The following is a 12,315-nucleotide window of genomic DNA, read 5'->3' on the forward strand; positions in this document are numbered from 1 at the left end:
TGTAACAAATGTAACAAAACATTGTAAAATAAAGCAGCAAAACCCCATGGGCTGGATATCTTCCTTGGGCGTCAGAGAATAAATGCTAGATCTGAAAAGGAAGTGTTAGTGAGGAATAATGGGAGCTGTTTCTTTTTTGTTTTCTTGTTTTGCCTAAAACAATTCTCCAGCAGAGGCTTTTGAGAGTGTCTGGAACAGGGAGAGGTGTGATTGAACCACACCAGGAAGAAAATCACCAAGAAATTGTACTTCAGACACGCGTGGTTCCTCTTCTGCAGAATGCAATGTGTGGTTGTCGCTGTGCCAGGGGTGCTTCAGCTCTGGTCCTCACCACAGTGATGGAGCCAGGGCTTTGGCTTCCTACCCCATGGAAGCAGGGCTGCTGGGTGTCGAGCTCCTATTCTTCATCTTTTCTAGGGATCCCACCAAGGAACACGGTGCTGTGTGGCAGTACTGAGGATTCTGCCAGCCTCATTTCCTTAGGCAGGCGGCTTGGAGTCAGTCCAAGGCAGGGAAATAACTCACAAACACAGCAGCTGCTGGGCCAGGGCCCCACCACAAGGAAAGATGAAGGATCACTGAATCAGAGAAATGTTGGTTGGAAGGAATTTCTGGAGGTCAAGGAGAAGCTGCACTTCACATCAGGAGAGGCTATATGGTAGGCCTCCTGCGGGACAATGTTTCCTATAAGGGCTATGAGGTAATGCCTTTGCTATGGCTGCTACAAACCAGCTATGTACAGCGATATGGATATCATCCTCAAATGTCTTATTCTAGGTTGAAATGTCAGTGCCATTTCCCTGTTTACTGGAGGACAGCATTTACCTGGTGAAATTTAGCAACCTGTGCAAAATGTTCTCTAAGCTTCAGGGTTAGAGGGTGATGGATAGAGCATTGCTCCTCGATTGAGCAACTTCTGGTCTTTGTTACACGGACATGAAAAGAGTTGCTTACTCGTGATAGAAGCATTGCTTGGTCCAAAGGGCACATCTACTGGCAGAAAATTAGCATAGGGAAGAAAATACGCAGAAAAAACAGCTGGGAAAATATTGTTTGATCATGCTGGAAACATATTTTAATAAGGCAATTAAAAAAACACAAAGTTCATGTTATTGGAAAGCATGCTAATAGAGTTTAAAAACCTCTGTCAAACCTGTTGGGGATTTACTAAACAACAAAACTTTTGCTGTGCACAAACACTTTCCTGTAACTACTTTTAGTTCAGCTGATGCTCACTAGGATGTTGAGATGACTTTGAATTTCTCCATCATTAAGGCTGGAAAACACTTTTAAGATCATCAATTCCAACCATCAACCCAACACCACCACACCCACCAACCATGTCTTGCTGTGCCACAGGTTGGTTTTTGGTGGTGCTGGGCTGGAAATAGAGAACAAACACAGTCTGCATTTGCCATCAGACACTTGTTGGATGTCTCCATACAGAAGTACATGAAACTTTTTCCTCTTCCTGCTTAGCTCCTGCTTCCCACTGCCCTCAGAGTGGGGACAGACATGTGTGATGGCTGGGCCTGATGTGCTGGTGGAATTTCTCCATGCTGCACTTCCAAGCTCCTCTGTGTGGGGTGACAGAGCCCTGAAACAGGCTGCCCAGACAGGTGGTGGGGTTCTCCTTCTCTGGAGATATCCAAGACCCACCTGGATGCTTTCCTGTGCGACCTACGGAGGGAACTGCTTTAGCAAGGAGGCTGGATATTTCTATGGGTCACTTCTAACCCATGAAAGTCTGTGATTCTGCGATTCTTAGCAGAGCTGTAGAGGGAGGACACAGGTGGCAGATGGCTGCTAGCACAGATTCTCTGTAGGAATGTGCCAGGGTTTCCTCAACTGCCAAGTGTCCAGATTCTCCCCAGAGCAGACAGGTTTTGTACTGCTCTCAGCCCTACTCACGCAGCCACGTGAAGAAAGAGAAAAGCAATGCAGCAGGCTGAGTACCAGTTTGTGGGGGAAAGGTTCAGTGCTTTTGCTGACTCATATGGTGGGTGCTGCTTACAACGCTCTGCAGGGCAGGTGATGTGCCAGACAGTGCAGGACACAAGGAGAACGACTCCTGCTCTAAGTCCAGCAAGAATATATTGCCTTCGTGATATTAGTCTGATTGGGTTTGTTAATGAATTCAACCCCACATGGTGACAAAATGGGTCTATATCATAGAACAACCTGAGTTGGAAAGGACCCACAGGATCACTGAGTCCAATTCCTGGCTCCACACAGGACCACCATCCACTATTTAGGAAATTAAAAGTTAGGGAAAGTATGGGCTCACAGGAAATACATTCAGGCAAATGTGGGCGTTACAATGAAGTGAACTTTCACAAACTTTTTGCAGCATTTTTCTGGCTCTAATCTTCAGCTCCGCTCGCCTTCTGTTTGTGTCAGCAGAACTAATTTAAGAGCCGTGAGTCCTGAGGTGCTTAACTGCTTGTGGTCTGCTGCCTCTGAGATCAAAAGTACCATTTGGATGGGGAAAACTGGGTAAATGCTCTGAGAATCCACATGCTGGTCCCTGTCCTCCCTAAGCCATGGAGAACCACGAGGAGTCCGTTAGAGCAATGTTTTCTTAAGAGTTTGGAAATCTGTGTGATCGACTCAAAACCACTGAATGGGGGCAGATTTAGCATTGGATTTTCGGCAGCACTTGGCAGATATTTCCAACTGGAGTATACGTGGAAATGAGATTTAAATTGCTTGGAATTGAGGTCTAAGACAGTCATTGGCCTTAAAATGTCACCGTCTCAGCATCTCTAAAACCTCACATGGGTATTAAAAGAACATCGTTTTTCAACATCTTTAAAGGGCTTTTCAGATATTTAGAAAGAAAGGCAAAGAAGTATCATAGTTTTTTGCTCTAAAAATGTTATACTGTTTTTCCTGACAGTTCCTTGGTGACTTAACCTCTCAGCACTGTGTCTGGCATCTGGTTAGCTGCATTGTTTCATCGAGCGTTGGGAATGGAAGCTCTGAAGATTTTCTCTTCAAGCGCTCAGAAATGTTGCCTAATCAGCATGCTGCTCTTGGCAGACGGGTTTTTCTTCAGCTCCAAGACATGCATATTGATCAGTCATTTACTTTTGTTACCTAGCATCCTTGTCATCGATTTTAATTGTTCCCTATTGAAGATGAAGCATTCAGCACACGTAGGACTGCCAGCTCTGAAACCTTGCTTTCTGCACCTTTCACCAGACGGTGCACACAGCTAAGCCCTTAGGAGCAGCGAGTCTCTCTCTCTCAGCCAGCAATCTGCACAAATTATGCAGCAGTCAATTTTTCTCTATTAAATCAATTTCTGATTGTCTGTGACAGCTTCCCCTGCTGCATAATTTCACACTTGAGCAGTTTGTTTCTGAGGTGCCATGTGGGTTTTTTTTTTTTCAAGGGGTGCTGGTAGTACATTTAATGTGCAGATATGCCTTCCCAGTCCCCTTTTCCTACTTACAAAATTAGTGCAGGTTCGGGTGGCTGCTAAAGGAAGGATTCCCAGTGAACTTCCTTGTCTGATTCTCTGTTCTCTGGGGAGGTTTGAGTGCTTTCCTACTTCCTCATTACCGGGGCATCAGCATTCTCAGGCATCAGCTCCCACATTCTTGGAGATCCTTACAAACCTCAGCAGGAGCATGCAACTGCAGAATAGCCTTGGCTTTTAGATCTGACTTCAGTGCTTCTTGTGGCTCCTCTCTGTCTCATTGTCAGCCCACACAGCTTCTCTTGGGCTGTTCCTTAAGACTTCTGCTACAGCAGTGGAACAGTTTCTCTAAGTCAAAAATTCAGCTTGATCCTCTGTCAGACAGAAAGATGAATCTTCCTGTCCCGACAGTGCAACATAGCAAAACAGAGAGCTTGTATGATTCATTAATTCTTCCTGCAAAATAACTTCTGATACTGTTCTTATATTTTAAGAACATTCCTACACTCTCAGAGAGCTTTCATTATAATTATTTCCTGAAGGCTCTGTATGTAAGGACAGTGGTCTCCACCTACTGATTCTTTGATTGGAGTTTCTCCTTGACTTTAGATACACAAAAAGTGATCCTATTTTTGGCAGCCTGCAGGCAATGGCATAGGAATTCATGAGTAGGGAGGAAAGGATGTGAACTATTCAAATAGACTTTTTTTTTTTTTTTTTTCAAATGAGATCTCTTTACATACCTATCATCATAGTAATAAACTCTGAGTCACTGTTACACTGAACTATTAAACTATTATTGGAAAGTCATGTCATTAAAATCTGCTAATGCGAACCACTAACCTTGCTTGGCCTCAGTGTATCTGGATTCAGGAAGATACTGTCCATTTGTAAAGATAAGAACAGTATTCCCTCACACATCTTATTCCCCGATGGCAAAAAATGAAATCTTATTCCGCCCTGTACTCCTATTTCTAGGGTTTCTCTTCTTGCTTCCTTTTAAGTCAGTACATCTAGCTTCGCTGCAATGTCACAAAAGATGTTCTATTTTACTTCATCAAAGTTTGCCAGCTGTAAATGGGGCAGATTGGGTCTGAGCACTCCCAGCTGCCAGCATATCTATACTGTATGATGCAGGTGTTCACCTGAAAGCAGCTGCATCTCCTCCCAGGGGCTGATTGCTTTGTTCAGCCTTACCACAACCAGGCCTCAGGAGATGTAAGTACCTAGGGATGTTGAGGGCTTCTTTGCTGCAACAGCACGTGGCAAGCAGAGGAGCTAGCATCATTGAGTACTTTTCTAGAAGACTTGTTGAATCATAAAATGTCTGAAATGGTCTTAAATATAGGCACACCCACTAGGATTTATGTAACAGGACCATTAATCTTCAGCCTCTCTTCATGAATCTCAATAGAGAAGTCAGCCCAGGTGTATTCCTTGTACATCAGGCTTATTTTGCACCTTCAGCAAAGAGGACAGAAGTTCTGAAACGTGGTCTCAATCTCCCTGTCCTGTTTAACTGTTTAGAAAACGTTTTATGGTGGAGATTCACCCTCCCCAGAAAAGGCCAGCGAGAAAATGATTCTGTCCTTACATGCTGTTCCAACAAGACAGCTGGATTCCTAGGGTTTAAGGAGGTAATGGGCAAGTGCTATCTTTCATCAGCTTCTTTAAAGACAAAGCATTATTGTAAACCAGAACAGACCAAGAGCTGATTATTAAGTTGTTGTATGTGGCAATCAAGATCCTGTTGTAATTATTTAAGCCTAGAATCAGTTTTACATTAGACTTAAAGGAGGCAGCAAAGCTATAATTTGTTAGCAAGAGGATTAATTGACTCCTGACTTATATACTAAAAATAAAATGCATAAATGTTGAAAAAAAAAAAAAAAAAAGAAAAAAGCCTGCCTTGGTCCTAAGCTCTTTGCTTGTTTATTAACATTAAAACTCAGGGTTATTTTTCAGTGGAGGAAGTAAGAGAACAGCACTTTCTGCTGAGAGGCAGTTCAGATGGGATAAGAAGCATGTTTGCAGAGGAAAATGTGGTTTCAGTACACACAGTGTGAGAACCAGAATTTACCTGTCAAAACCAGGCCTTCAGCTACTTGACTTCAAAGTGACCTCAAAGGTGAGTCTGCAGTGACTGAGCACACAGCAGCAAACGACGGGGCGGAGATCCCTACTCTAACACAGGATCATTTATGGAAACCTGCTGGTGTGGTTCAGACTGGTACTTAGCTCATGTTTCGAAAACAACTGCTATAAAAACTTGCTCCAACAGAAGATTTTTAAACCACTACTCCTTATCCCACTGCATGGCCCTTGGCAAAAAGGCCACGTGTGTGATCAATGAATATACAGATGTTATAATTAAGAAATATACAAGAAATTAGGCTAAACAGGCTATCATGCTAAAGAAGAATGGATAGAAAGCTTACCTATGCCCCAAGCTTACTAAGAAAACTCCAAGAGGAGTCATCTCTAAAAAAGATCTTTCCCCATTGGTAGTCAGCTCTTAAATGGGGTCTAGGAGAGATGCAGCCAGGCTCCACCCCTTCAGGTAGCACAAGAGAATTGCCTTCACCCGTGCTCCCAGGGCTGCTTCATTGCTCGCCTCAGGTGGTCAATCAGAGGCTCAGGCTATGATTCAGAAGTTCCCATAACCATGAAAAATACTTTGAAGATAAGTGTATGCCTGTATTTATTAGCTAGAAGGAAAACTGCCATGTTTTTAATTAAATAATCAGCTGCCATTGATAGAGTAAGATCCCTTCAATAGACCTGAAAGTACTTCCATGAAGAAAGAATAGCAGGCAAATTTTGTAGTGCACCACGGCCAGGCATTCTGTTTGCCAACACACACTTGCACTATTCTGAACGTAATAAAACAGGCATTGTTGAGTTCCCTCTTGCTTTAGTGCCCGTAGCTGTGCCCGTACCAAGCTGTTCAATAAGCACATTAACTGCTTTTGTTTGTAGGAATCACGGTGCTTAATGCACACTCACAAACAGCCGTTTATGATGCCTTTGAAAACCTTTACGTAGAAATGTGGCAGTGAACGGTGTGGCCCCACACACGACAGAGCTGTAACTCTCAATGCCTCTGCATGACTGTTTTGAAAGAGCAATTCCGAGTTTAGTTGTACCAAGAAACAAATTTGAGAGTCTACATGAATAGTAGGATGAAATATGCAATGCCTCGATGAGCAGACTGCAACTTAGACTAGTTTTCTGTAATCCAGGTGCAATTGAAGTTTATTTATGGTCACACTTAGGATGATGATAAAATTTATTACCAATGGTTAAGCATTTTACAGGTACTAAAACCAGTGCACTGAATGTTAGAATCACCATTCTATGCATTAAGCATCAGTTTTACGATAGGCAATATTACTCGAATGGAAAAAAAGGCAAAGGACTGGGTAGTGCCAGTAAGTTTCATGGAAACAATAAGTAACTGGCCACAAAGGCAGGAAATCATGTGCCGTGTGAGAATGAGAGCTTTTTGTGTGGATGTGTGTGTGTGTGCCTGCCTGTTCTGGCCACCTCCAAAGGCACTGAGCCAGGCAATGGGGAACAGGAGCCCTGGGGACATCAGTGCAATGCGGGTGTCAGAAAAAAGCCTTTCCTCAACTATGGAATCAATGAGAGGTGGGGACTGCATGGTCTAACCATTGTAGTGCTTTATTTAAAAGAAAAAACTACAGGAAACCCAGGTCTGAGACCTTCCCTTGGACTGCAGCCTTCTTACCTGAAAGAAGCCTGGAATTTTTTTCACTTTTCAGCCTTTCCCAAAGCCTGGTACAGAGCGGAGGTGGATACACAGGAAACTGTTTTTCCACGTCAGATTTCTGCTAAAATTTCTTGTTATTTTAACAACTGCTTGATTCAGCAGTACCACTTTGCAGGCTGTTTTATAAATAGAGATGTTTCCTCTGCCCTGAAGAGCTTGCAACCTACATGAGACAGACAAAATACAGCAAATCAGTAAAAGTGGGATGAGCAGAATGCTAATGATGACACAGGAGAAGGTGCTGCTTGAAGGTGTAAAGCGAGCAAAGGATTAAGATCTTCACAAGACAGCTCCCTTTTTTTCATCTTTCATCAGACTGACATTGCAACAGCCTGGCAGGATGAATGAATGAATGCAACGCCTCGACTTTTGAACAGTCCAAAACGGTCATTTGAGAGTTCATTAAATGCTCATTTAAAAACCAACACAACACCTACATTCTATGTGAATGAGAGACTTTGGTTAAAAAATGTGGAAGTGCAGAGCTGAGAAATTAAACCACACCGTTTTGTATATGCTCCTATGGCCACTGGTGGTCTTGTCAGCACACATCTGAGATTCCAGTTTTGATCAACGCCTGTGTTAATTTAGAAAGAACAGGGTTCATTGTGGGCCTAATCCTTTGCCACTGATCTAATTCAACAAGAGTTTTAGTGACACCCTTGGGGAAGAATTTTCTGCACAGAATAAGAGATTTCAATATCCAATTCTGACTCTAGATTAACACTGTGGTAAAATTAGTCATATGTATGATTGTGGTTATAAAGGCTTAAAGCATGTGCTTAAATACTTTCAGGATCAGGGCCTCTGTCGTTTTTTGTGGTTGATGCTTGGCTGAGATCCCTTTTTAGCATGCTGTTGCTATCAGAAATACGACACTGGCCACATGAGTGCATGCTCCAGGGTAAAACTGACTTTTAATTGCTTCAAAAACTGCTTTTATAACACAGTTAAGAGATCACAGAGACCGTTCTGAACAGTAATTAAAGCATATTTAGCAAAAACGAAATATTGCTTGGCTGGGGAATGTTTAACACAGTTGAACAGGAAAAAATGAACAGCTTTTAAGCTGAAAGCTCTGCCTTATGGACAGAGACCATCTTTGTTCAATATCTGCACAACTGCACCAAGATGGGGCCGCGAAACTCTTGCATCTGTAGGACAAAAAATGACAAGAGAGAAAGAGACAGCGTCCCGTGTGAGGTAGCACAACTGAAAGCACTGAAGTCACACCAGGAATTTGGCAGGGTGCTGTGGCCTTCCACAAAGCCTACTTCACCAGAGGCATCTCAGGAATGTGTCCCAATCAGCTAAAAATATGTATAACTGATGTTCCTTGTCTCGCGGCGGTGTCTGCTACCAAGCTATAAGAATCACTGAATCATAGAATCACAGAATGGCCTGGGGTGAAAAAGACCACAATGATCATCTAGTTCCAACCCCCTGCTATGTGCAGGGTCACCAACCAGCAGACCAGGCTGCCCAGAGCCACATCCAGCCTGGCCTTGAATGTCTGCAGGGATGGGGCATCCACAACCTCCTTGGCAACCTGTTCCAGTGCGTCACCACCCTTTGTATGAAAAACTTCCTCCTAATATCTAATCTAAACAAGTTCTATATCTTATCAGATTCACCTGATGACTTCTGGTGATAGCAAGAAATGCATTGTTTTTATTATTTTATGTATTTTATGTATTTTATGTCAGCTGTAGACAGCAGCTCAGGTGGGTCCATGGTACCAGTTGGCCTCACATTCCTTTTCTTTCTTATTTCTGAATGTGTCCAGATCTACACTGCTCCAGTTATGGACTTACATGCCATCAACTCCTGGATGAAGATGTCGGACATATCGCTGAATGCTGACATTCTGTGGAGTGTGTGGAAGTATCAGGCAGCTGGGAAACTCTATAATTGCTTATCTTCAAGTGCAGAGAGGAGAAAACCAGATCTTGTGAACCCTTCATACCCATCCTAACCCCAGGCCCTATTTTTAATCAAGGAATGTAGATCAAATCCAGGCAAGGCCGTGCCGTTGCTATCCTTCAGTATAGGCAGGAGCTTATTAACAGGAAGATATTGGGATGGAGTGCACCCTCAGCAAATTTGCTGATGGCATCAAGCTGAGTGGTACTGCAGACACAACAGAAGGAAGGGATGCTCAGAGGGTGGGAGTGTCTCTGCTGTGAAGGAGGGCTGAGGAGCTGTGGGTGGTCAGTCTGGAGAAGCTCTGGGAAACCTCATTGAGCCCTTCCAGTACTTAAAGGCTGGTTAGAAACAGGAGAGGGATTGACTTTTTATGTGATTTGGTAGCGATAGGACAAGGGGGTATGGCTTTTAATTAAAAGAGGGAATATTTAGGAAAGAATTTTGTTCACTGAGAGGGCTGTGAGGCCCTGGCATTGCTTCCCACAGCCATTTTGGGTGTCCCATCCCTGGAGATGCTCAAGGGCTGGATGGGGCACTGGTCAGCCTGATCTGGTGGGCGGTGTCCCTGCCCAGAGCAGGAGGTTGGGCCTAGATGATCTTTAAGGTCTCTTCCAACCTAAGCCTTTCTATGATTATATACACCACTGAAATGCAGCACATCGCAGGTTATCAAAAACTGCCATTGATGTGATATCCTCCTCCAAACACAAAGAAGCGATGTCCTCCGCCTACCCGGGGACTTCTGGCACACAGTGGCTCTGTTCTGGAAGGCACCTCCCACACCCCACCCTGACGAGAACCCTTCACGGCAGCGCCCGGCCGCCCTTCCCGCCACCCGCAGGCCCCTCGGGCGCAGGGACCCTGGAGGAGGACATGAGGTGATTGACAGCCCCTCCGCCAATAGAAGCTGCGGTTCGGCAGCCGCTAGCCAACCGCTGCCCGAAGTGGGTTTCAAGCAACTGACTCCTCCCGCCGCTCTCCTAAAGAAGGGGAAGGCGCTAGCGGCGGCCATCTTGTGTGTGGCATCCCCGCCCTCCCCTTTCTCCTCTTTACCGAGCCTTTCTCCACGTCCCGCTTTCAGCAGCCCGCCGCAATTCTCCATATTCGAATAGCGATGGTGTGAGAGAGCGATGGCAACGCGCCCTACGCTCTCACTAACCTTCGGGGGAGGCGGAGAGGTGCCGCGCTCAAGATGGCGCCGGGCGGCGCCCCACAGGCGTTGAGGGCGGGCGCGCGTGGCGGCGGGCGCAGGTGACGTCAGCGCGCTCTGGGCATGGGCAGGTGGAGAGAGCAGGCAAAGTTTGGCCGGCGGTAGCGGCAGGCGGCGGTGGAGGAGGAGGCGGCGGGGCTGAAGAAGCCGCAGTCGGCAGCGTTTGGTTCGGGGTCGGATTCAGAGCGGCCGAGCCGCGCGGGACAGCACAGCGCTTCTCTGTTCGTGTGGGGCCTCCCCCCCTGAGGGCGGGCGGGCCGCGGACACGGCGCGGCCATGGCCGAGGAGCCCAGCGCGCTGCCCTGGTCCATCAACAAGGATGACTACGAGCTTCAGGAGGTCATCGGTGAGCGGGACGGGAGCCGGAGAGGGGCTTTGGCTGTGCGTGAGGGCTGTGGGAAGTGATGGGGGGGCCCGGCCCTCCTCGGGGAGCAGTGAGAGCGTCCCGCTGAAGGGTTGCGGGGTTCTCCGTTGCTCTCGGAGGGCGGTTTGTCACCTTGCTTTCCTCAGAGTGTGTGACACCTTTCCCCCCCACACACACACACCGGGAGCAGGGTGAGAGGAGCTGCTCCCTCCCCCCCCGCCCCCCCCTTTGTCCTTGTGGTGCTTCTGGAGATCCCTCTTCTGAGGGCTGCCCCTGTGCTGTGTGTGTGTGTGTGGGGCTGTGCCTCCATCCCAGGCTGTGTAGTTGTGTGTGTGTCTGTGTGTGTGTCTGTGTCTGCACACTGCCTCTGTCTCTGTTGGGGGGGTGTGTGGGGATCTGCACGCCTCCAAAAAGAAAAAGCATTGGGTGTGTGGGGCTGCTCCCTCCTTCCACAGAAGTGTGGGGCAGAGGGTGGGGTTCGTTTCTTTAATTGCAGCCAACTCTGCTTCCCTTGTGCCCGGAGGGAGGTGTGCGTGTTTGGTCAACCCCATGCCCTGGTGAGCAGTGGCAGCGTGGGACAGGGGCTGTAGAGCTTCCTACAGAGGCTCCTTTATCTCTCCATCACCTCCCCACATGGGATGTGGTGGGTGTAAAGGTGTCCACACAACGAGCTCCACAACCAGACTGAAATCTCCCACTCTGGAGCAGCCTCATTCATTTTGGGGGATGGTTCCTCCCTCTGTGGCACTCATAGCTATGTGTTACTTTGGTCTCTTTAGGGGGTGAGGGATTTTTGATCTGTTTAGGGGGATTTTTCTCAGGCCTACCATTGAGCCTTTTATCCTAACGCTTTGCTGCTGTTGTGAATTTTCATTCATTGTCCTCTCAGCTTGAGGCCCCAGCCCTTGCTTTCCATTTAATGATTTTATTTTTTCACTTTCTTCCACTTCAAACTGTATGGTTACCTGAGGCCTCCCTGGTGCTGGACTGGTGTGTTGGCTGTCTCATCCATTTTGTTGGGGTGCATGTTTGAGGGATGCATGGCTTTAGGGTGAATATATGGCACGTGTGAGGTGGTGCTGCAGGTGACTGTAAGGTCAGTGAGTCTCGTGTCACTCTCCTAAGGCAGGAAATAAAGCAGGAGCTGGCAGAACAGGCTCCTATCCAAAGGCTTTTTGGAAGGAGGTTAATTTTTAGTGTGATCTTTGTAGAGTGGTTTTATTTGAAGTTTATAGATGATGTAGCACTGTTGTGCCTAGGTCTTCCATCCATGCTTGACAGGGAGACTTACTTTCTGTTAACAAGGGTGGGAAAGTTTGGGAAAACGCTGTTTTGAGAGATTAAATTCTTGGCATTGTTTAAAAGTAGGAAGGAACTAAAGCTATGAAGGGGGGGGGGGGGGAAATCCTTCTGGAAATCCCTGTTGCTCTGTGGGATCAGGCTTTGTCCTCTCCCTTCGTGCAGTGAGAACAGCAGCACTTTAGAAAGGAGACAAGCTCCCTATAAAGGAAGGCGTAATCTGGCAGCTCAGCCCCTTAAACCTCCTTTGGAAAATACACCCCGGGGAGGATGATGCTCATCCGCTTGAAGGAGTGAGA

The 12,315-nt window shown here is 46.4% G+C and overlaps 1 protein-coding gene across 1 annotated transcript in view; it reads left to right on the forward strand.

Annotated features, from left to right (window-relative positions):
* Window positions 1-10,316: 10,316 nt before the first annotated feature.
* The window catches only part of OXSR1 (oxidative stress responsive kinase 1), an 89,054-nt gene continuing 87,055 nt past the window's right edge, over window positions 10,317-12,315 (forward strand). Inside the window, exon 1 of the mRNA XM_085226954.1 lies at window positions 10,317-10,699. Coding sequence (XP_085083080.1) covers window positions 10,630-10,699 — 70 coding nt within the window. The 5' untranslated portion in view covers window positions 10,317-10,629. The remainder of the gene's footprint in view (window positions 10,700-12,315) is intronic.

The sequence above is a fragment of the Meleagris gallopavo genome, chromosome 6 (assembly GCF_905368555.1).
Source record: "Meleagris gallopavo chromosome 6, MGAL_WU_HG_1.1, whole genome shotgun sequence".
NCBI lineage: Eukaryota > Metazoa > Chordata > Aves > Galliformes > Phasianidae > Meleagris > Meleagris gallopavo.